The sequence below is a fragment of the Phasianus colchicus genome, chromosome 27 (genome assembly GCF_987193195.1).
Source record: "Phasianus colchicus chromosome 27, bPhaCol1.hap1.1, whole genome shotgun sequence".
NCBI classification, from domain to species: domain Eukaryota; kingdom Metazoa; phylum Chordata; class Aves; order Galliformes; family Phasianidae; genus Phasianus; species Phasianus colchicus.
Genome location: NC_143462.1, coordinates 919,453 through 938,533, shown reverse-complemented (window position 1 = coordinate 938,533; position 19,081 = coordinate 919,453). Strand labels below are relative to the sequence as shown.

Sequence of the window (19,081 nt, the reverse complement as noted above, 5' to 3'; positions counted from 1 at the left end):
ACTTTTAAGACTCTACAACTCTACAACCCTTTGGGACACACATCACAAGGACCTGGCCTTAGGTGGAACCCTCCTGTCAGCACTGCTTTGTGCCTGCAGTACTGGAAATCTGCACTGCAGAGCCCCAGCCCTAACCCTGCCCTGACTGCTCGGACATTTCTACCCAAGCTTCCCATGCAGCAGCGGAGGGTGAGGAACCGGATGAGTAAAACTGAATTTGAATATGAGGGAGGGAATGTGGGTGGGAGAAAATAACCCTTTGAGTAATTTATGAGGCACGTTTATGGCTGTTATTTATAGGTCTCTATGGGAATTCACATTGTTCTCTGCCGTCTGACATTATTTGGCAGTGTAGTGATGCCTGAAAAAAAAAAAAAGTTACTCATCCCCTCCCCCTCCCCCCCAGAAAAGAACCCTCCTTCAATGCCACATTTTTTATCAATACCATTGAAAGCTCAGGGTGTCAGCAAGTCATCAGCCTGTCCCTGCTCTCCTCTAATGACTTAGGGCTTCAACGTACAAGGGCTCGATTAAAACTCTCATCGCAGTAAATCAATGGTAGCTCAGGGAAAAGAGGTCCCTTCTCTCCCCTTTTCTCAAAGAAAACTTAACTCACTTGTGTTTTCCTGGCATTTGATTTCACATGCATGCAGAAATACTACTTCAATGCCAAGAGGAAAGCGCTCACTGGGGGTGCACAGCAGTGTCCAGGGCAAAATGAAGTGTGCTTCTTTATGGCTCCACTGTTAGTTCTGGAGGGATGAATGAATTCAGGTGCAGTGAGAATAGTCTCTTGCACACAAACTGCTCCTATTTAGAGGGATAGAGGATGTCAGCTAGAGCAGCAGGGCCACAGTGGTACCCACGAACCTCTGCACCATTGCTGAGGCGGTAGAACAGCAGAACAGCCTTCCATTCCCAGCTCTGAGCCTATGTGGGCACAAGATGTAGATCTAATCAGAGGAGTGAGGTTTGTTTCCCTGCATCCCATCCTGTCCTGTGATGGGCAGGGTTGTTTTGTTGTGTTTATGATCTCAGGAGGCTTTGATCCAGATGCTGAGCCCTGGTTCACAGTGCAGCCCCATCTGCTCCTGGAGGACCTTTTCCTGCACTCAGTGCAGCGGCTGCTGCAAGATGAGTAGAGGAAAGGACAAAACACACCCGACTTAAGGCAAAAATGTGGGATGGGAGTCTGCTAGAGTTGGCCCAGAGCCTGGGAAAGCTCAGCTGTCACCAGACATGAGAGAGAGCCTCCTTTAGGGAGGGTGAGAGAGCAAAGGGGAGCAAACCACGGGGTTTCCTGCAGAGCTCTGGTCAGTTCACAGACGATTTGGGTCTCAGTCGTGTTCAACTAGACTGAGTCCTCTGGGACTGCACATTTCTCCTTGACAAGAGGTAATAGGAAACGGCCCGGAGAGGAAGGCCACATTTAACCCCGCAATGTCCCCGCTCCTAACATCACACAGAGCAATGCATTCCTGGGAACTAGAGCCAACGCTCTGAGTGCAGATGAGCTGTGACACTGGGATGGCACCTTGTCCCAGTCCAGTCCCTGCTTCTCGTCCCCTCCCTGGCTCAGAACCCGGCAGTAAAACCATTTCTGTGCTGCTCAGCTGTGGCTGTGAACGCAGTGAAACATCAATGATTCCCCACCACACAGCCAACTTCAATAACAAAGAGATTATTCCAGCACAAAGATAAGGCAGGTTTAGGTGTCGAAAAGCACAACATACAATAGCCAAAATGTGGGTACTTTCTATTGAGGGAAGTCTGTATCTGTCATGGAGGAAATTGTGTGGAGAGGAGAGGCTCAAAAAAGCAGCAGGAATGCAGTTTAAAAGCGTGTATCTGCTGCCCTCTTTTGGAAACACTCATCTTCAAAAGGGCAGCAGAAATGCTCTGTGGTTTTCTGTGTCTCTGGAGTTAGGATTTTCTTTCTGGACTTACAGTATGTCTCATACAAAAAAGGAGTTTGTTTTAGTTAGTAGTTTAACCAATTGTTTTCCATAAAACCACCGTGCAATTTGTGAAGGAGGAGAGGAGAGGAGAGGAGAGGAGAGGAGAGGAGAGGAGAGGAGAGGAGAGGAGAGGAGAGGAGAGGAGAGGAGAGGAGAGGAGAGGAGAGGAGAGGAGAGGAGAGGAGAGGAGAGGAGAGGAGAGGAGAGGAGAGGAGAGGAGAGGAGAGGAGAGGAGAGGGGCTGTTGTGTTCGGATGTTTTTCTATATTTTGCTTTGCTTTAGGTAACTAAACTGAATGAAAACGTTTAAGGCCCACTCTGTATGTTATTACAGGACAGTGCCCTAACAGTGGGGGGTGATTTCCAGCCCCACCCCACGTGTGTGTAGCTGTACGGAGGTGTGCGTGTCTCCTGCTGTAACAGAGACGGAGAGGATGGCACTGACTGAGCAGGCGGTGACTGGAGGCCAGCCATTCCCCATCCCTACATTGCCACCCAGTGCTGACTGAGGAGGAGAGGAGACTTTGGAGGGGAGGGATGGGGCCGGTGGGGGCAGCCCTGGGACATGGCCCTTTGTGCTGCCCCGTCCTGCCCCGCAGGTGGGCACTGGGTCTGGCGGGGGTTTAGAGCTGCATGAACGACTGCAAGTGGAGGCATAGGAAAGTGAATGTAAAACATTTAATAATTTAATGTAATTTAACATAACTTAACATAATGTAGTATAACGTAACATAATTTAACAGTCCAAGATGACATCGGTGGACAGCCCAGGTTTGGAGGGGTAGGGCTGGGGCCGGTGCTGGTGTCCCTGGAGCACTGCCGCTGCTCTGTGTGCCGCAGGGGCCGGCGAGGAGCCCAGGGCTACAGGGAGCCTCATTTGTTGGCTACGGCCGTGCAAATACGGGACGCTCCCGCTCGGGCTGAGCCCACCCAGCTTCGCCTAGCGCCGGCGTTTGTGTCCTGCAGCGTCCTGGCCCAGGGGCAGCCTCCTCTTCCTGGCCGGGACGCTGCCAGCGCGCTGCTCGTGCCCTCTGCTCCTGCCTTTCCCGGTGGTGCAGGCGGGCGCCGGGCACTCGGCCGGCTCGGTGCCATCCTCGTGGTGGTTGCCTGGCACGCGGCAGGACGTGCAGCCGGGTGGCAGCGCCAGGCGGGTGAGAACCACCCGGAGCTGCCTCCGCTTCGCCTCTTCTATCAGCCGTGCGCTGTGGGCTGAAGGAGGCACGCGAGCATCCAGGGGGGTCGGCAGCGCCAGGCGGGTGAGAGCCACCCGGGGCTGCCTCTGCCGCGCCTCTTCCATCAGATGCCTGCGCAGCAGCGGCTCAGAGAGCTGCCCAGAGGATGCTGGCTGCCCTGAGAACGGCTCGCTGAGGGGCCCGGCGTCAGCCTGCGCCTCTCTGCTGAGCTCCCTGCTGCCTGTGGGAAAGTCAGGGGCTCCTCTGGAGAAAGGAGAGGTGCCGAGGCTGCTGGGGACGTCTGGCAGCGGCTGCTGGGGGACCTGCGGACAACTCGACGCTTCTGGAAAAGCAAGAACAACCCCCAGAACGATGAAGGCAGGCTTCCCACAGCCACTCGGTGCAGACATCCACCGCCACCGCTGCGGCCCTGAACTCACCAGCAATCCAGGTGAGCAAGCTGTCGATCTCCATCAGGTCATCTGGAACGGCCGAGCTGGGCGTCCCTTCTGGAAAAAGGAAGGAAATCCCACAGGGGCAATGCCAGCTGTCCCACACCCACTCGCTGCAGACACCCCCGCCTGCTCTGCAGCCCCTGAACTCACCGTTGCTGATCCACGTCAGGATGTCATCGATCTCCGTGGGGTCGACCGGGATGTCTGCGTTGGACATCACTTCTGGAAAAAGCAAGACGATCCCCACAGGGGCAATGCCAGCTTTCCCACACCACTCGGTGCGGACACCCACCCGCCACCTCTGCAGACCACAGACTCACCGCTGATCCACGTGAGCAGAACATCAATGTCCTCCGCCATGTCTGCGCTCATCGTCTCTGCTGGAAAAGCAAGAACATCCCCAGTGAGGCAATGCCAGCTTTCCCACAGCCACCCGGTGCGGACAGCCTGCCGCCCGCTCCGCAGCCCCCAAACTCACCGCCTGATTCCAGCGCTGTGCTGCTGCAGCCGAGCGGAGCCATGGTGGGATGGATGCAGCCGTGGGCAGGGGCCGTGGGGGGAGCCATACCTGGGTGCAGCCCCCAAGGTGGGAGCTGACCCACTGATGGAGGCGGCCCCCCAGGTGGGAGCTGCGCCCCCTGTCCCCGGACGCCTGGCACCCCAGGCCAGACAGAGGCCTGAGGTGCCGTGTTGGTGACAGTGGGGACATGGAGGGGTTGCAGTGACACCGGCACTGCTGCGCCGATGCTGGGCTGCATTGCAGCAGTGGCCGGTGGAGGCACAAGGGATCCAAGTACAGCGGCGTCGGGTGTCGGAAGCACCGTCAGCGTCCGCGAAGGGATTCTCTCTGTGGAGAAATGCCCACATGGGCGCTGGGTGAGATCTGGGGCACTGGCATCAGCTGGAGGGCCGCAGTGCCAGGAGCGGAGCAGCCTGCTGCCTTACCTGCCAAGGGAGCTCGAGAGTGGCAGCGGGGGGTTCCGTGACCGCTGAGGTCAGCCCCTCTCCCCTGCGCTCACAAGGACTCTCTGTGACACTGTCACAGGCATTGCTCTCTGCCTGCCCCGTCACCACCACTTGCTGTGGCCGCTCATTGTGGCCTTCCATTGTTTCAACGGAGATAATAAACACGATGAAAATGAACTTTTTTTGCGTCGAGATGGTGATGGGACAAAGGGGAATGGTTTTAACATCAAGGGGGAAGGTTTGGAGTAGATGTCAGGGACGTTCATCACAGAGGGAGCTGAGGCCTGGCACTGCTGCCCAGAGAGGCCGTGGGTGCCCAGGTCCCATTGCAGTGAATGGAGACAAAGGGAGGGACGTGGCTGATGACAATCAAACTCCTGGTGGCATCGCAGGGCTGCGGTGCCTTGACTCTGGGAAGTCACCAAACTTCCAGCTGCTGGCTGTCTCCCTTCACACATCCACCTGTCACAAAGCACAGGGGCTGGAAGGCACCTCTGGAGATGAGCGCAGTACAACCTCCCCCAGAGCAGCTTCCCTGCAGCGCTTGCACAGGAGAGTCTGCCTTGAGCTGGGGAGCCCAGAACTGACCCAGTGCTCCACACGAGCCCAGTGCTTTCTGCGGCCCTCAAGAGCCTCCCAGGGCCACCAGTCCTGCCCAGTGCCCCCACGTCATAGAATCATAGAATCACAAGGTTGGAAAGGACCTACAAGATCATTCAGTTCAACCGTCCTCCCAACACCACTGCTACCACAAGCACTAAACCACATCTCGTGGCTGCTCATCCAGACGCCTCTTGAACACTGCAGGGATGGCGACTCCACCACCTCCCTGGGCAGCCATTCCAGTGCCTGACCACTGAGAGAAAAAGCTCTTCCTTGTGTCTAACCTAAACCTCCTCTGGTACAACTTATGGCCATTTCCCCTGTTTGCTGCCTGGGAGAAGAGGCCAAATCCCTCTCATCACAACCTCCCTTCAGGAAGTTGTAGATTGCAGTGAGGTCTCCCCAGAGCCTCCTCTTCTCCAAGCTGAAAAATCCCAGCTCCTTCAGCTGCTCCTCCTAAGGCCTGTGCTCCAGACCCCTCACCAGCTTTCTTGCCCTTCTTGGAACCCGCTCCAGGGCCTCAGTGTCCAAAACTGGACACAGCACTCGAGGTGCAGCATCACCAGAGCAGAGCACAGGGGGACAATCAGTTCCCTGTTCCTGCGGGCCATGCTGTTTCTGATGCATGCCAGGATGCCACTGGCCTTCTTGGCCACCTAGGCACTCTGCTGGCTCACGTTCAGCCCAGCACCAATCAACACCCCCAGGTCCATTTCCTCTACACGGTCTTCCAGCCTCTCTGCCCCAAGCCTGTAGCGTTGCCAGGGGTTATTGCAGCCAAAGTGCAGGACCCGGCATCTGGCCTTGTTGAACCTCATCCCATTGGCTTCAGCCCAGCTCTCCAGCCTGTCCAAATCCCTCTGTAGGGCCTCGCTACCCCCAGGCAGATTGACACTTCCAGACAACTTGGTGCCATCTGCAAACTTACTGAGGGTGAACTCAGTGCCCTCATCCAGGTCATCGATGAAGATCTTGAAGAGGACAGGCCCCAGCACCGAGCCCTGGGAGCACCACTGGTTGCCAGCTGGATTTAGCTCCATTCACCACCACTCTCTGGGCCCAGCCCTCCAGCAGTTCCTTACCAGCCAAGAGGGTACCTCTCCAAGCCACAGGCAGCCAGCTTCTGCAGGAGCTTTGCACTTTGTTGTGTTGAACCTCATCAGGTTCACATCCGCCTGTCACAAAGCACAGGGGCTGGAAGGCACCTCTGGAGATGAGCGCAGTACAACCTCCCCCAGAGCAGCTTCCCTGCAGCGCTTGCACAGGAGAGTCTGCCTTGAGCTGGGGAGCCCAGAACTGACCCAGTGCTCCACACGAGCCCAGTGCTTTCTGCGCCCCTCAAGAGCTTCTCAGGGCCACCAGTCCTGTCCAGTGCCCCCACGCCAACACACCCGATGCTCAGTACGTGAGCATCTCCTTCCCCAGGCACAAAACGAGACGACGGGGGCATCGGCAGCAGCAGCGAGGAGCTGGAGGAGCTGCAGCTCTTGGCTCTCTGCAACCACCCCAACATCCCCCAGCTGCTGGACGCGCCCCACGGGACGGGCACCTCTGGGTGTGCGCTGCGTGCACGTGCTCTGCAGCCTGCCTAGTGCAAGCAGGGGGAAGAGCGCGGTGCCGGCAGCACTGCGGGGAAACCTGCTGTGCTGCAGCGTGAGCCTCCGGTCCTGCTGCTGGGCACCGCCGGGCGCAGCCCGGCTCCGTCCTCTCCGCGCCTCCCTGCAGGACCGACGGCCGTGCCCGGGATCCCCCCGAGCCTCCTCTTCTGCCGGCTGAGCCGCCCCGGCTCTCCCGGAATCCCACCCCAGCCATTTCCCACGCGGTGCTGAGGAGGGGAGGGGATGCGGGGGACGAACGGGGCCGGCGGTTGCGGTCCTGCGACTCTGCCCTCCGTGCTGCCCCGTCCTTCCCCAGAGCCGGGCTCTGGGGTTACTGGAGCCGCAGAAATGGCCGCAGGCAGAAGTGCCGAAAAACGACCGCTAAACATTTCATCATTTAACACGCAGAGCGATAAGCAGCGCCCGGCGGCCCCGCGGCACGGGGCGGGCGGCGGCGGGGACGCGGGGCGGCGGAGCGCCGCTTTCCCGGCACGGAGCCCCGCGGCCGCGGCCGCCATTGGCGGAGAGCCCGCGCTCGGCCCCGCCTTCGCCGCGCTGCCATTGGTCGGGAGGGCGGCGCTCCGCGCGGGGTCCTTTCGGTCCGCGGTCGCGCCGTCATTGCGTCATCGCCGCGCGCGTCCCGCACGGCCCCGGCCCGGCTGCCCGCGGCGCTGCCCCGCGTCATGCGCCTGCTCCGCTTCCAGCGCCACGGGGCGGCCGGGCCCCGGCTGGGGCTGCAGGAGGACGAGGGCGGGGACGCGGTGGGCTGTCCAGACCTCTGTGCAGGGCCTCGTTTCCTTAGGCGGATAACAGGAGGATGCCGTAGCTGAGGGGCGGTGGGAGGGAGGCGGGGACGGGAGCATCCTGCCGTGCCGCCAGCAGCCCGGGGGCCGCGTGCTGTGGGTGCCGGCACGAAGCTCCGCCGTCCGTCAGCACGGGAGCTGCGGTTCTGGCTGCAGCGGCAGGAGCTCAGCGCAGCCCTGCACAGAGCGGTCCGGCAGCACGGGAAGATGATGACGGCCTGGAGCGCGAGTGCCTCAGCAGTGTCTGCAGCCTGCGAGGAGCCGAGCGGCGCTGGGGAGAGGAAGGTGTGGGAGTCCTGGGGAGGGACGCGCAATGACAGCATCAGCGGCAGGATCAGCTGCTTCCTCCTCCTCTCCCGACACCGGGCACTGGTTTCCTTTGAGAAGCACTCCACTGTCACGTCTGTGGGGTTCTGCAGGACGCACAGACATGGGGTAAGTTTAGGTTGGGTGTCTTTACGGAAAGGGTTGTGAAGCACTGGAATTTGGTCCTCAGGGAGTGTTATAGATTCCCGTGACAAAACCAGACAGCGTCTAGTTTGATAAAGGGAGAGCTTTATTTAATTAAGCAAGGCGGTAAAGTGAGCAGAACAGCGCTGGGCGCCGAGGGGAGCGTACACTCCACCAGGGTTGTGATTTGAACGAGGGATTGACTGTATTTATACAGTTCTCATCTCCTGCATACGTTCCAGTGATTCTTGCATTGATACAGTTCTTATCTCCTGCATACGTTCCAGCAGCCGCACAGGTTGTTGTGTGGTCGTAGCTGTTTTGCTGGGGGATTCATTTTCCAGCCTCCTGATGGTTGTGGGGGTGAAAGTCAGTAGTCTTTTCCATTATTCTTTGGTTATTTTCTAGCAGCTTATGTGCCCCAGGCCTGCAACTTCTTAGTTTCCATCGTTTACAACATTATTTACATTCCCAGACACCTGAGAAAGCACCATTGAGTTTCGATTTGGCTAACAAACTTAACCCTTATCTATCACAGGGAGGTGGTTGAGTCACCATCCCTGGGTGTGTTTAAAGACCGTTTGGATGTGGTGCTCAGGGACGTGATTTAGAGGAGGGTTGTTAGAGTTAGGGTAGAATGGTTAGGTTGTGGTTGGACTCGATGGTCTTTAAGGTCTTTTCCAATCTGAGTGATTCTGTAGGGATGCTGTGTGTTGGATTGCTGTTTATTGCGGAGCAGCAGCACAGGGGAGACTGGGAAGATGGGGATGGTGAGGGCAGTGTGTGGCCGTCGGCTCTTCAGGTAGTACCAGGAAACATCTCACAGAATGGCCCGGCTTGGATGGAACCTCAAGGATCACGGGTATCCAACCCCCTGCCGCAGGCAGGGCCACCAACCTCCCCATTTAATACCAGACCGGGCTGCTCAGGGCCCCATCGAACCTGCCGGGTTCTGCCCCTCCCGGGATCTGCCCCTTATGGGCGGGCATGGAATACTTTGGACCCGGAGTCCCTCCCCGCTGCGGGGCGTTGGCTCCCGGCAGAGCTCCGTTCTGCGCTGCAGAGGCGCTCCCTGCGCTGTCGGTGAGTGACCCGGCTGGGGAGGGCAGCGTCGGGACGCGTGGACGGGAGCGTGGGACCGCCCGGCCCGGAGGACGTGGGACGGGGCGGGGGAGGAACGCGGAGCTGCGGTGTCCCGGTCCGGCCGTGCCGTCCCCGCTGAACGCAGCCGGTTTTCAGCCTCACCTCCGTGCTGCGCTGCCGCTGCTGCTGCGGTTTCGTGCTGCAGAGGCGTTTGTCCTGAATGCGGCTCGTCCTTTCTTTCCCTGTGTTTGGTTTTCTTTCTGCCGGCTCTTTTGCGCTCGGAACGCTTCTGCCTCCCTCCCTCTTTTGTATACTGACCTTTTGTGCTGCGATCTGCTTGTTTAACAGCCCTGCTTCCGCGTACAGAGCGACCGAATGATCAAACTGCATCAGAAAAACATCTGTCGGATGCAAAGCCATTACTTAGTGCCCAAAATGAATATTAAGACAAGGTGGTTGGCCTTGCATTTCTGCCAAGGACTTGAGAAGGGCGGAAACTTTATTTTTCTGATGCCTGGGATTGCCCAGAGATCCACAATTCCATGAAGGAGAGAAGAAGTTGAGTGCTGAGGAGTGTCTGTGTGGCAGTGCCACGCTGAGCTTGCTTGCCTGGGCAGTGCACTGTGATGCTGTTCCAGATGTGTAAGAGTCACGTGCAGGGCGAGCACAGGCACTGCTGCTCTTGCACAAGGGCTGGGCTCATGACAGCAGCACGAGGGCGGCGCTGCTTCTTGTAACCTCAGCCAGGCTGTCACTCTAGGAATAGAAAAGGCATTGCTAACCCACTGGTGCCTTTGCCTGCTTGTGCACTGCATCCCTCTCTCATGCAGAGCTGCTGTCGTGCTGCAAGGCAGCCCTTGTTGGTTCAGTGCAAAGCAGTGTGTGTTTGTGGGCATTCTGTAGTGCTGTTCAGGCGTTGCTTTCAGATTTGGAAATCATGTGCTTATCGTCATGCTTTACAGGCACGGTCACTGAACCAGCACCATGAAATGGCAGGGGTGGTACCTGCTAAGAACTGTTTGCTAGAAAACTAATGCTCTCTCTGGTTTTTATTGCAGTTGCCAGCTGCCGGTGGACCTGAACAATAAGAGATTGACCAAAACCTCGAGCGATGGTGAGTGTGTCTGTTTGCTGTACCATGCTGTGCCAGGCATTTGCCCTGATCAGATAAATGTAGGGAGTGTGAGTAGAGCAGGAAGAGCACTCGCTGTCTGTCTTTTTATGAGTGGTAAATTTGTAACTTTTTTCTGTTTCCTCCTATAGAGGACAATGCCCCACACATATATGCTCTTCCTGCTTGAGAGTTAATAAAAAATCCAACTGAATGTTAGCTCATAGAGGAAGTATTTTTCCAGATAAACTCTCTGGGCATAAAGCTCCCTCTTGGTTCAACCCACAAGGTTCCACCCATGCAGTGGTTATTCCTGTGCCTGTTTTCTAAAGCATAAGCTCCATGAAGGTCAGCACTGTTTTGCTGTTGATCTTTGTTAGAACAGAGATGGGTCGTAGGAGGCAGTGTGATCCCACAGAGATCGCACTGAGCAGGAGGCAGGAGAAACCTGTTTGTGAATGGCTATTTTGAGCCAAACACAGCACGTCGCGGTGCGCTGTGAAAGCACAGGATGGCTGATGTTGGAAGGGACCTCTGGGTCCATCTGGTCCAGCCTTGCTCCAACAGGGTCACCAGAACTGGTGCGCAGGACCACATCCAGATGGGTTAGGAGATCTCCAAGAAGAGACACTGCAGCCTCTCTGGGTCCCTGTGCCAGTGCTGCAGCGCTTACAGTGCAGGAGTGCTCCTGATGTTTGGTGGCAACCTCTGGTCCTGGCGCTGGGCTCCACTGGATGCAGCCTGGCTCCGTCCTCTCTGCCCCTCCCTGCAGGGCTTGATGGCCATGGGTGGGATCCCCCTGAGCTGCCCTTCTCCAGGCTGGGCAGCCCCCTCTCTTTCAGCCTCTTGTCATAGCAGAGGTGTTCCAGTCCCTTCACCATCTTGGTAGCCCTCCATTGGACTCTTTCCAGTACGTCCAGCTGTCTCTTGTACTGGGAGCCCAGACCTGGACGCTGTTCTCCAAGTGCAGCCTCACCAGTGCAGAGCAGAGCAAAAGTAATGGTGCAGAATAATGGTGCTTACCTGGTACAAGAGAAGTCAGGACTAGGGCTATGATGGGAGCACATTGCTCTATGATTGACGTGGAGAACTGCTAGGAAGAGGGCCTGGTGGGCCTGAACACAGATGCCTGGTGAGCCTGAACACAGATGCCAGGTGGTCCAGCTTTTATTTCACTGGAAACCAGATACTCCATGGACAGCAATATGGAGATATGTTCTCCATGCAGTTGTGCCCCCGTGGTTTCATTCTGGTGTGCTTGGGAAGTCCCACTAGAACAGGCTGCCATGTGAGACAGAAGTGAGAGAGAAACATCACTTGTGTGGGTGGAGTTTTACTATCTCTGTGTTCACATCTTTATGTCTGATGCTTGTTTTTTTCGATTCAACTCTATGTGTGCGAGTCTGCCTTTGCTAAATCCTTTTTCTTGTGGCCTTAGGCAACAATCAAGGGGGTCTCAAGTTTCAGCCCTGAGCAAGAAGCGCAGGCTCTCAGGAAGGCTATGAAGGGCTTTGGTAAGTTGATCTCCCTCCACGGGTCGACTTTTATTTTTTCCCCTGCACTGGGAATGGCTGCTGTGGTGATTTGATAGAGGGAAGCATAGCTGCTTGCGTTGCTCCACTGCACAACTGCCCTAAAAATTGTTGGAAAGTGGAAACAGAACTGCCCTTCATGTCCCGAAATGCAGCTGCTCTGGTGGTGTGAGTCCTGGCAGCTTTGTGTGTGTAGATGGAGTCCTGGGGCTGTTGAGAGCCAGCTGTGTGAGGGACTGGAGGTGGCACAAGAGCAGAGGGCACTTCTGATTCTTGTGCAGGCAGCCTGTCTTGCTTCCATTTGTTTCTTGCAGGCACGGATGAAGATGCCATCATTGACGTCTTGACCAAACTAAATGTTTCCCAGCGTCAGCAAGTTCTGATCACCTATAAGAGCACTATTGGCAGGGTAGGTGGTCTGCAGAGATGTGTGAATGTGGTTGTGTCACTTGGGTGAAAAGTGAAAAACGACCCAATCTCTATAAGAGAAAGGTCAGCCAAGACTTTACCTGACCAAGGTTGTTTTGTTCTTGTTCAGTTCAGAGCAGTTGTTGATGCAAGGAGGGTTGGAGCCTGAAGGGAAGTGATGAACAGCTCAGTTCCTTCTGTCCTCAAAGGCCGTACCTTCTGCCAACTCCTTTCTCCTCTCTTCTAGGATTTGATTGATGACTTGAAGTCGGAGCTGAGTGGGAATTTTGAGAGGGTGATCGTTGGGATGATGACTCCCACCACCATGTATGACGTGCACGAACTGAGGAGGGCTATGAAGGTTTGGAAATCTTCCTTTTATATTGCTTAAATTCTGGGCAAGGACTTACTGCTTTGTTATGTATGTCTTCTCTCAAAGAAACCTGGTTGCATGTCACAAGCAGGTGCTGGTATCTTAAATCTTGCCTTGGTGATTCCCTAGGGAGCAGGAACAGATGAAGGTTGCCTGATTGAAATTCTGGCTTCTCGCACCAATGGAGAGATTCGTCGCATTGCTGAGAACTACAAGCTTCGTAAGTAGAGCAAAAGGCCAGGCCTTGTCCTGCTGTCTGACAGTCAGTCTGTGTGTGTGCAGGCAGACGTGAAGAGGAAGGAGTCTGGGGAGCTTTTAGGTGTGACACACTGGCCAACCTGGGTGTTGCTGTTTGTCCAGAGAGAAGCTAGACTAGAATTTCACCAGCAACTGAGCTGGTGTAAATAAAATGGGGAGGAGCATTCTGTCTGTCAGCAGGATGTGTGGCTCTCTTGCCAGTTTCTTACTGTCTGCGCTTCTTAATTGGAGGCTGCAGCACTGATGATGATGACTGGAGTGCTGCAGTGATGCTGAGAGCCCTGGGCACAGTTCTGTACTTAGCTAGGTTACAGCTGGCAAATGTTGTGGGCAGCACCCAGGTGGTGGCCCTGCTCCTAACAGATGCTGTGTGTGTGTTCTTTCTAGAATATGGCTGCTCCCTTGAGGATGACATCGTATCTGACACATCTTCGATGTTTCGAAGGGTCCTCGTGTCCCTCGCAACGGTGAGCCACGCTGAGGGGAGAAGGGGGTGAATCTTCAGAGCTGAGGGCACAGAATCGTAGAATCGCCAGGGTTGGAAGGGACCTCAAGGATCATGAATCTCCAACCCCCTGCCACATGCCGGGCCACCAACCTTTTCATTTAATGCTAGACCAGGCTGCCCAGGGCCCCATCCAGTCTGGCCTTGAACACTTCCAGGGACGGGGCATCCACAACCTCCCTGGGCAGCTGTTCCAGCACCTCACCACTCTCTCTGTAAAGAATTTCCTCCCGACGTCCAACCTAAATCTCCCCTCCCTCAACTTAAAACCATTTCCCAGCTCTGCACTCAGTGGTGAGGAGCTCCAGGCTGGCTTTTTCTCACCCTTTGTGTCCCATGGGCTGCTCCTCAAATCCAGCCTCTCCAGGGAGGGAACTCTGACTCTGGGTGTGCACGAGTGCTGTGGGCTCTTCTTTAAATGTCCCAGTAAAGTGGGTTGCTGCTCGTTTCAGAAGGAAGCCCAAAGTACATCTGAGCTGCGTTTCATTTGTAAGCTAGTGTTCCCTTTGAAGGACTCCATTATCCATCTCCAGCAGCTTTTCATGAATGGGGAATTCTCAGGAGTTGCTTCCAGTAGATGCTCTGGTGAACTGGGTCTTCTACCCTTGTGTCTTTGCAGGGAAACAGGGATGAAGGAATGTATGTGGATGATGCCCTTGCTCAGCAAGATGCTCAGGTGTGTAGTAATGTGCTTCCCAATCTATTCTTGTGCATGTGATGCGTGGTGAAGAGAAGCCAGCCTGTGAAATGGAAATAATGGTTCTAGCCTTGTTTGCAAGTCTCTAATGAGAGGTCTCTAGCCAGGCTGGCTACTTGGCAGGGGCAATGAGATTTTGGCTGTGGGTTGCCGTGCCTGGTTGGTGCTTGTTGGAAAATATCTGTGATTTAGACAAGTACAGGCCAGCAGTGCTCTAGCTGCAAGGAATTTAAGATCTCCTGTACACCCAGTCTTCTCCATGAGCCTTACTTTGTCACCCCTAATGTCTTGAAGTGCCTGTACGAAGCGGGGGAGAAGAAATGGGGAACAGATGAGGTGCAGTTTATGTCCATCCTCTGTACAAGGAACAGGTATCACCTACTGAGAGGTAGGACCCCTGCACAGTGTCCTGGGTTTTTCTTTCTTTTCTTGTTTGTGTGTGGTGCTTTTGTAGGAGCTCTGTAGCTGTTCAGTAGATGTGAACTCTTCTGAGGCAGCAGGTGTCCTAGAGAGAGCCCCATTGCATCCATTCCATTCGGGCTGTTTTATTCCCTCCTGAGACTGAAAGGGACTTGAGAAACCTAAGTCCAACTGTCTGCAGCTCCAGCATGGAAAGCAGAGATCATGAAGTGTGACTGCCATTGGGGCAGGGGGGAGAGGAGCTAAGAAACTTGATTGGCTGCACAAAGCAGCAGGTCTTGAAAATGGTACTAGCTGTGGTGGGCCAATTAGCAAGACTGTTAGCAATGAAAATGAATTATTTCTGTGGGACGATCCTGATTTAGCTGAGAGTGCTGCAGGGATGAAAGAATGTTCATGCAGTATATGAGGAGCTTGTTGCAAAGTCGTCCTTTGAATCTCTGACTTTCTGCCATGGACTCTTCTCCCTAGTTTTTGATTTGTACAGAGGCATTGCTAACAAGGACATAACAGACAGCATTAAATCTGAGATGTCAGGAGACCTGGAAGATGCTTTGCTGGCTGTGGGTGAGTGCTCTGCTTTTAAATGTTGTCTACAAAGAAATGAAATGATTAGAGGTGCTGTGAGTTCCCTTGTGTGGCTGCTACATGGTTTCAGGAGGCAGACGTGGTTTGTCTTGCCAGATGAATGGGGCTTGGAGCACCACTGGTGTAGAGGGAGGTGTCCCTGCTTATTGCAGTGGGCTTGGAACTAGATGATCTTAGGGGTCCCCTCCAACCCAAACCATTCTATGATTGTATGCTTTACAGACCCAGTCAGATGAGAAATCTATATTGTGCTTTATGGTATGGTGTGCTTGGCCAGAGGGAGCTTTGGCAGCAGACGTTTGCTGTCAGGAGGCATGAAAGCCTCCATGCAAATACTGCTATGCACAGGCACAGACATCAGCTCACAGCACATCACTGACTGTGGATGCCTGCACTGCAGCTGCTGTTTGTTGGCCTGGAGGTGCATCTTGACAGAAGAAACACCTGCACCAAGAAAGTGCTGCAGCAGTGTGGAAAAGCTCCTGCTTCTACTGACCTTAATTCTCTTGTTCTTGTCCCTCCTTCCAGTAAAGTGCATGCGGAACAAGCCTGCGTACTTTGCTGAAAGACTGTATAAATCCATGAAGGTAAACAGATTGTGGAGTAAGATTGCTTGCTTCTTTCATGCATTTTCGTGCTCCAGTAACAGCATCGTGGCAATCATGAGATGGAAAGTGCAGGCAGCCAGGAAACTGGCTTTTCTAGGAAAGCTCAGGCTTTTCTACACATCAGGGTAATAGTCATACTCGGGAGCAAGCTGCTAATGGATCACAAAGATGCTCTAATTAAGAGCAGCTTCTGCACAAGACTGGGCACTGAGACCTTTGTGTCTGTGGGTGATTCTCCAGCAGGTTCTCTGTTAGCTGCACGTGGCTGCTTTGCTTTCCAGGGCCTGGGAACAGACGACAGCACTCTGATCAGAGTGATGGTGTCCCGCTCCGAAATTGATATGCTGGATATCAGAAGAGAATTCCTGACCATGTATGGGAAGTCTCTGTACTCCTTCATTAAGGTAAACTTGTCGATGTTAGACACAAAAAGTGGGATTTTCTGAGTGCCTTTAAGGAGATGATTCCCCCCCCCCGATACCTGTTGGGCATTTTAGAGCAGCTGAGATGAAACAGACATTACAAAAACATACTGAAAATGTTCCTGAATATTCTTAAATTGTCTAGAAGAATACAAACGCTGCAAAAAAAATCTGTCTTAAGAATTTGACTTTGGTAGAACTTTAAAAATTATTCATATTCCTTTTTTTTCTTTTCTCAGTAACTCAGTTTGCTCTGGCCTTCTCTGCTTCTCTCCTCTACTTCCTTTTTTTTCTGCACTCTTCTCCCTCTTTCTTCTGCCCCATTCCTTCCTTTCTTCTTCCATTTGCCCTTCCTCTTTTGCTGTTCCCTCTGTTTTCCCCAACCTCTCTTTTTTTTCCCTTGTCCTTTTTAGATCTGTTCTTATCTGTAACCTCTTCTGTTCTGCCCTCTTTCTGCTCTGCTCTCATTCATCACTTTTGTGTTCTTCCCCCTTACAAGCTCCTCTCTTCCCTCTTTTCTTTATTCTTCTCTGTCTCTCCTCTCCTTCTCTCTCTTCCTCTTTGCTCTCCCTGCTCCTCTCTCTCTCTCCTCCTCTTTTCCCTTCTTTCTTCTCATTTGTTCACCTTTATGTTCCCAGGGAGACTGCTCAGGAGACTACAGGAAAGTTCTGCTGAAGCTCTGTGGTGGCGAGGATTGAAGGATTCCTGGTGTATGTCCTGTGCTATGGGAAGGAGGGGATCATAAGGATTTCTTACAATTTGTTCTGTTTTTTTTTTCCTCTCATTAACTGCTGAGTAGTGACTTTGATTAATTAATGCTCTAGTTGGGTAATGGAAGTTCCATTTTACCCTTAACTTCTGCATTTTTGCTTACAACACCCCTTTGTATCTAATCGAGCTATAGAGTCTTGTTTAAACAGAATGCTTTAACCAAATCTTAACCAAATATGCAAGCTTTGTTATTTCTTTGCAAGCTGTCCCTCTGCATTTACCAGTAAATCCTGTCAAATGAAGCAAATTTGGACGCAGAATGTAGGAATTTGCAGAGGGAAGAATTAACTTCGTCATTACATGGAGAGAATGCAGCCCTTCAGGCTTCAGCTTTTGGAAGATAATTAACCCCCTCCAAAAAAGAAATAATCTAAAATACAATCAAATTTGATGCCATAGTGGTCTTTTCCAACCTAAATGATTCTAGGGTCACCAAATCCAATGGCACCTCATTCCCACCATGCCCACTAAACACGTCCATCAGTGCCACGCCTCCATGGTGTGTAAAGCTCCAACTTGTCAGCTTGCTCTCTGAGTGTGGAGCACGACCAGCCGTGCTGGACTTCGTGTGTATGTTGCCTGTGGCTCTGGAGGTGGGGAAGCTGCCCCAGGTGACTGCAGAAGGAACTTCAGCTGCACTGTGCCTGGTTACAGGTCAGCCTCAGAATCTTGGTCTGTCTGCCTTGTCTGGTGGGAGTGTAAACCATCAGGTTTGTGTGTCAAGCCTTTGCTCTCAATCAATTGCTGTCATTGGAAGGAATGCTGTCCACCTATGAAGGAATGACCTGTCCATAAAGCATGTCTCATTAGCACTGCCTGATGCCTCGTACTGAGCTGTTCTGGGGTCACAAACCAAATGTGCCAGCACCTCCTGCTGGGACTCCTGGATAGCACTGCCCTTAGAAACGCTGCTTTTGTGCCTTTGTGTGATGTGAAATTCCCTCCCAACCTCTGAAATAAATCTTTCCCCTAGGCTTAGCTCCCATCTGCTAAGCTGTGAACCTACAGAACGTGGCTCTTGTTTGCTTTTGCAAAGCATAACTGTTGGTGGAAAGCACTGTGAAGGCATCACAGACGACCTGCTTGTCCCTGCGGTGCTCAGGGGCTTTTCTGAGCTGCACTGCAGCCCCACGGCACAGCCTCACATTGGTGACGGGCTGAAGCTGGAGAATCCTGGCAGCAGAGGACGCTTCTGCCTCACAGAAGGGCTCACAGCTCCACCGACCTCATTGCAGGGTGAGGAGGCAGAGGTGCCTCCAAGCGGTGGATGCAGTCCACCCAACCTCACACCTCGTGTGGTTCACCAGGAAGAAAGGTGGGCACAAAAAAGTGACTGCAGAGCTCTTGGGCTGGTAGTCCAGGTGTGGGGGCCCAGGTGATGCTGTGGGATGGGTGTGAAAGGAGGGCACTGGCGGTGCGTGCCAGTTCTTGGCTGCAGGACTGGTGCTGCTGGCAGGGCCGTGGGTTCTGTGGCTGTGGGACCGGCTGTCCCTTCCTTCTGCTCCATGGTGGGGGCTGCAGCACCACAATGTGTCACCTGGCTGCTCCCAGCATGGCGGGGCTGAGGAGAGGGGTGATGTGCAGCCAGGTGAGGGGAAGTCGGCTAGGGGTTCTGTCTGCAGCCTGGAGCAGGGACAGCACAGGCATAAGAGGGACAGGCGGGGGCAGGAAGGGATTGGGGTTGGGGTTGGGGTAGGGGTAGGGCAGGTTTAGGGGCAAAGAAGCAGGGCCAGGATAAGGACAAGGACTCGGCAGGGGCAGGACGGGCAGAAAAGGGGCAGGACAGGATTGCAGTTACTGCAAGAGATTTGAGCATGGAGGGAGGACGGGAAGGGACTCTGAGCATCCCGAGAGGGGCAACGAGCAGGAACATAGGAGGAATGGAAGGGGTAACAGGAAGCACAGGTCCGGGGCACGGAGGACAGCTGTGAGCTCACACAGGAGGAGCCTGGAGTGGCAACAGAGGTGCTGTGGATGTGGGGAGGGGAGGCTGAGAGCAGGGTGTTGAGGGGGTGGGTCAGTTCCAGAATCCAGGTCTGGGGGAAGGTGCAGATGTGCTTCTTCATGTGCGTGGAAATGGGCCAGGAGGGCTTTCTCCATCCCCTTCCCAGCAATGGAGGTGACGTGGTTCCCTGGTTCCTCCCCCAGTTCCTGTTCACAGAGGCACACGAGGGCGCCAGTTCACGTCCTGCACCCCACTGCTCCACGCCGTGCCCCAGGAGCCCCCTGTGTGCCCACTGCTTCCTGCCTCAGCATGGCCTCGTGTTCCCCCAGCAGCATCCGTTCTCCTGCCTCCTTTTC

The 19,081-nt window shown here is 54.3% G+C and overlaps 2 protein-coding genes across 4 annotated transcripts; one reads left to right on the top strand and one right to left on the bottom strand.

Moving 5' to 3' along the window:
• Positions 1-2,677: 2,677 nt before the first annotated feature.
• On the bottom strand, positions 2,678-7,225 carry LOC116240076 (uncharacterized). Its single transcript, XM_090125665.1, has 6 exons — positions 4,530-7,225; positions 4,063-4,431; positions 3,905-3,964; positions 3,735-3,806; positions 3,570-3,638; positions 2,678-3,472 (listed from the first exon to the last, which is right to left on the bottom strand). The coding sequence occupies exons 2-6, from the start codon at positions 4,340-4,342 to the stop codon at positions 2,898-2,900; spliced, it is 1,056 nt and encodes a 351-aa protein (XP_089981791.1). The 5' UTR covers positions 4,343-4,431; positions 4,530-7,225; the 3' UTR covers positions 2,678-2,897.
• Positions 7,226-7,396: 171 nt separating this feature from the next.
• Positions 7,397-17,790, top strand: ANXA4 (annexin A4). Of its 3 annotated transcripts, none has more exons than XM_031597005.2 (13): positions 7,397-7,989; positions 10,146-10,201; positions 11,637-11,712; positions 12,045-12,139; positions 12,386-12,499; positions 12,641-12,731; positions 13,157-13,236; positions 13,894-13,950; positions 14,266-14,359; positions 14,863-14,958; positions 15,508-15,566; positions 15,869-15,991; positions 16,648-17,790. In XM_031597005.2, exons 2-13 carry the CDS (start codon positions 10,199-10,201, stop codon positions 16,705-16,707), a joined length of 948 nt encoding a protein of 315 aa, XP_031452865.1. In that variant the 5' UTR covers positions 7,397-7,989; positions 10,146-10,198; the 3' UTR covers positions 16,708-17,790. The 3 variants fall into 3 exon arrangements, with proteins under 3 accessions (XP_031452865.1, XP_031452864.1, XP_031452866.1); XM_031597004.2 differs by lacking the exon at positions 7,397-7,989 and adding an exon at positions 8,009-9,087; XM_031597006.2 differs by lacking the exon at positions 7,397-7,989 and adding an exon at positions 9,088-9,202.
• Positions 17,791-19,081: the final 1,291 nt, after the last annotated feature.

What these genes read in the sequence shown, in the direction of transcription:
- LOC116240076 (XM_090125665.1), bottom strand. Translation starts at nt 4,342, where the DNA reads ATGCAGCCCAGCATCGGCGCAGCAGTGCCGGTGTCACTGCAACCCCTC. An exon ending in CACAGCGCTGGAATCAGGCG is followed by an intron (nt 3,965 to 4,062) that starts GTGAGTTTGGGG and finishes TTGCTTTTCCAG; the next exon opens with CAGAGACGATGAGCGCAGAC. An exon ending in CCTGACGTGGATCAGCAACG is followed by an intron (nt 3,639 to 3,734) that starts GTGAGTTCAGGG and finishes TCCTTTTTCCAG; the next exon opens with AAGGGACGCCCAGCTCGGCC.
- ANXA4 (XM_031597005.2), top strand. An exon ending in TGCTGAGAACTACAAGCTTC is followed by an intron (nt 12,732 to 13,156) that starts GTAAGTAGAGCA and finishes TGTTCTTTCTAG; the next exon opens with AATATGGCTGCTCCCTTGAG. An exon ending in GACTGTATAAATCCATGAAG is followed by an intron (nt 15,567 to 15,868) that starts GTAAACAGATTG and finishes TTTGCTTTCCAG; the next exon opens with GGCCTGGGAACAGACGACAG.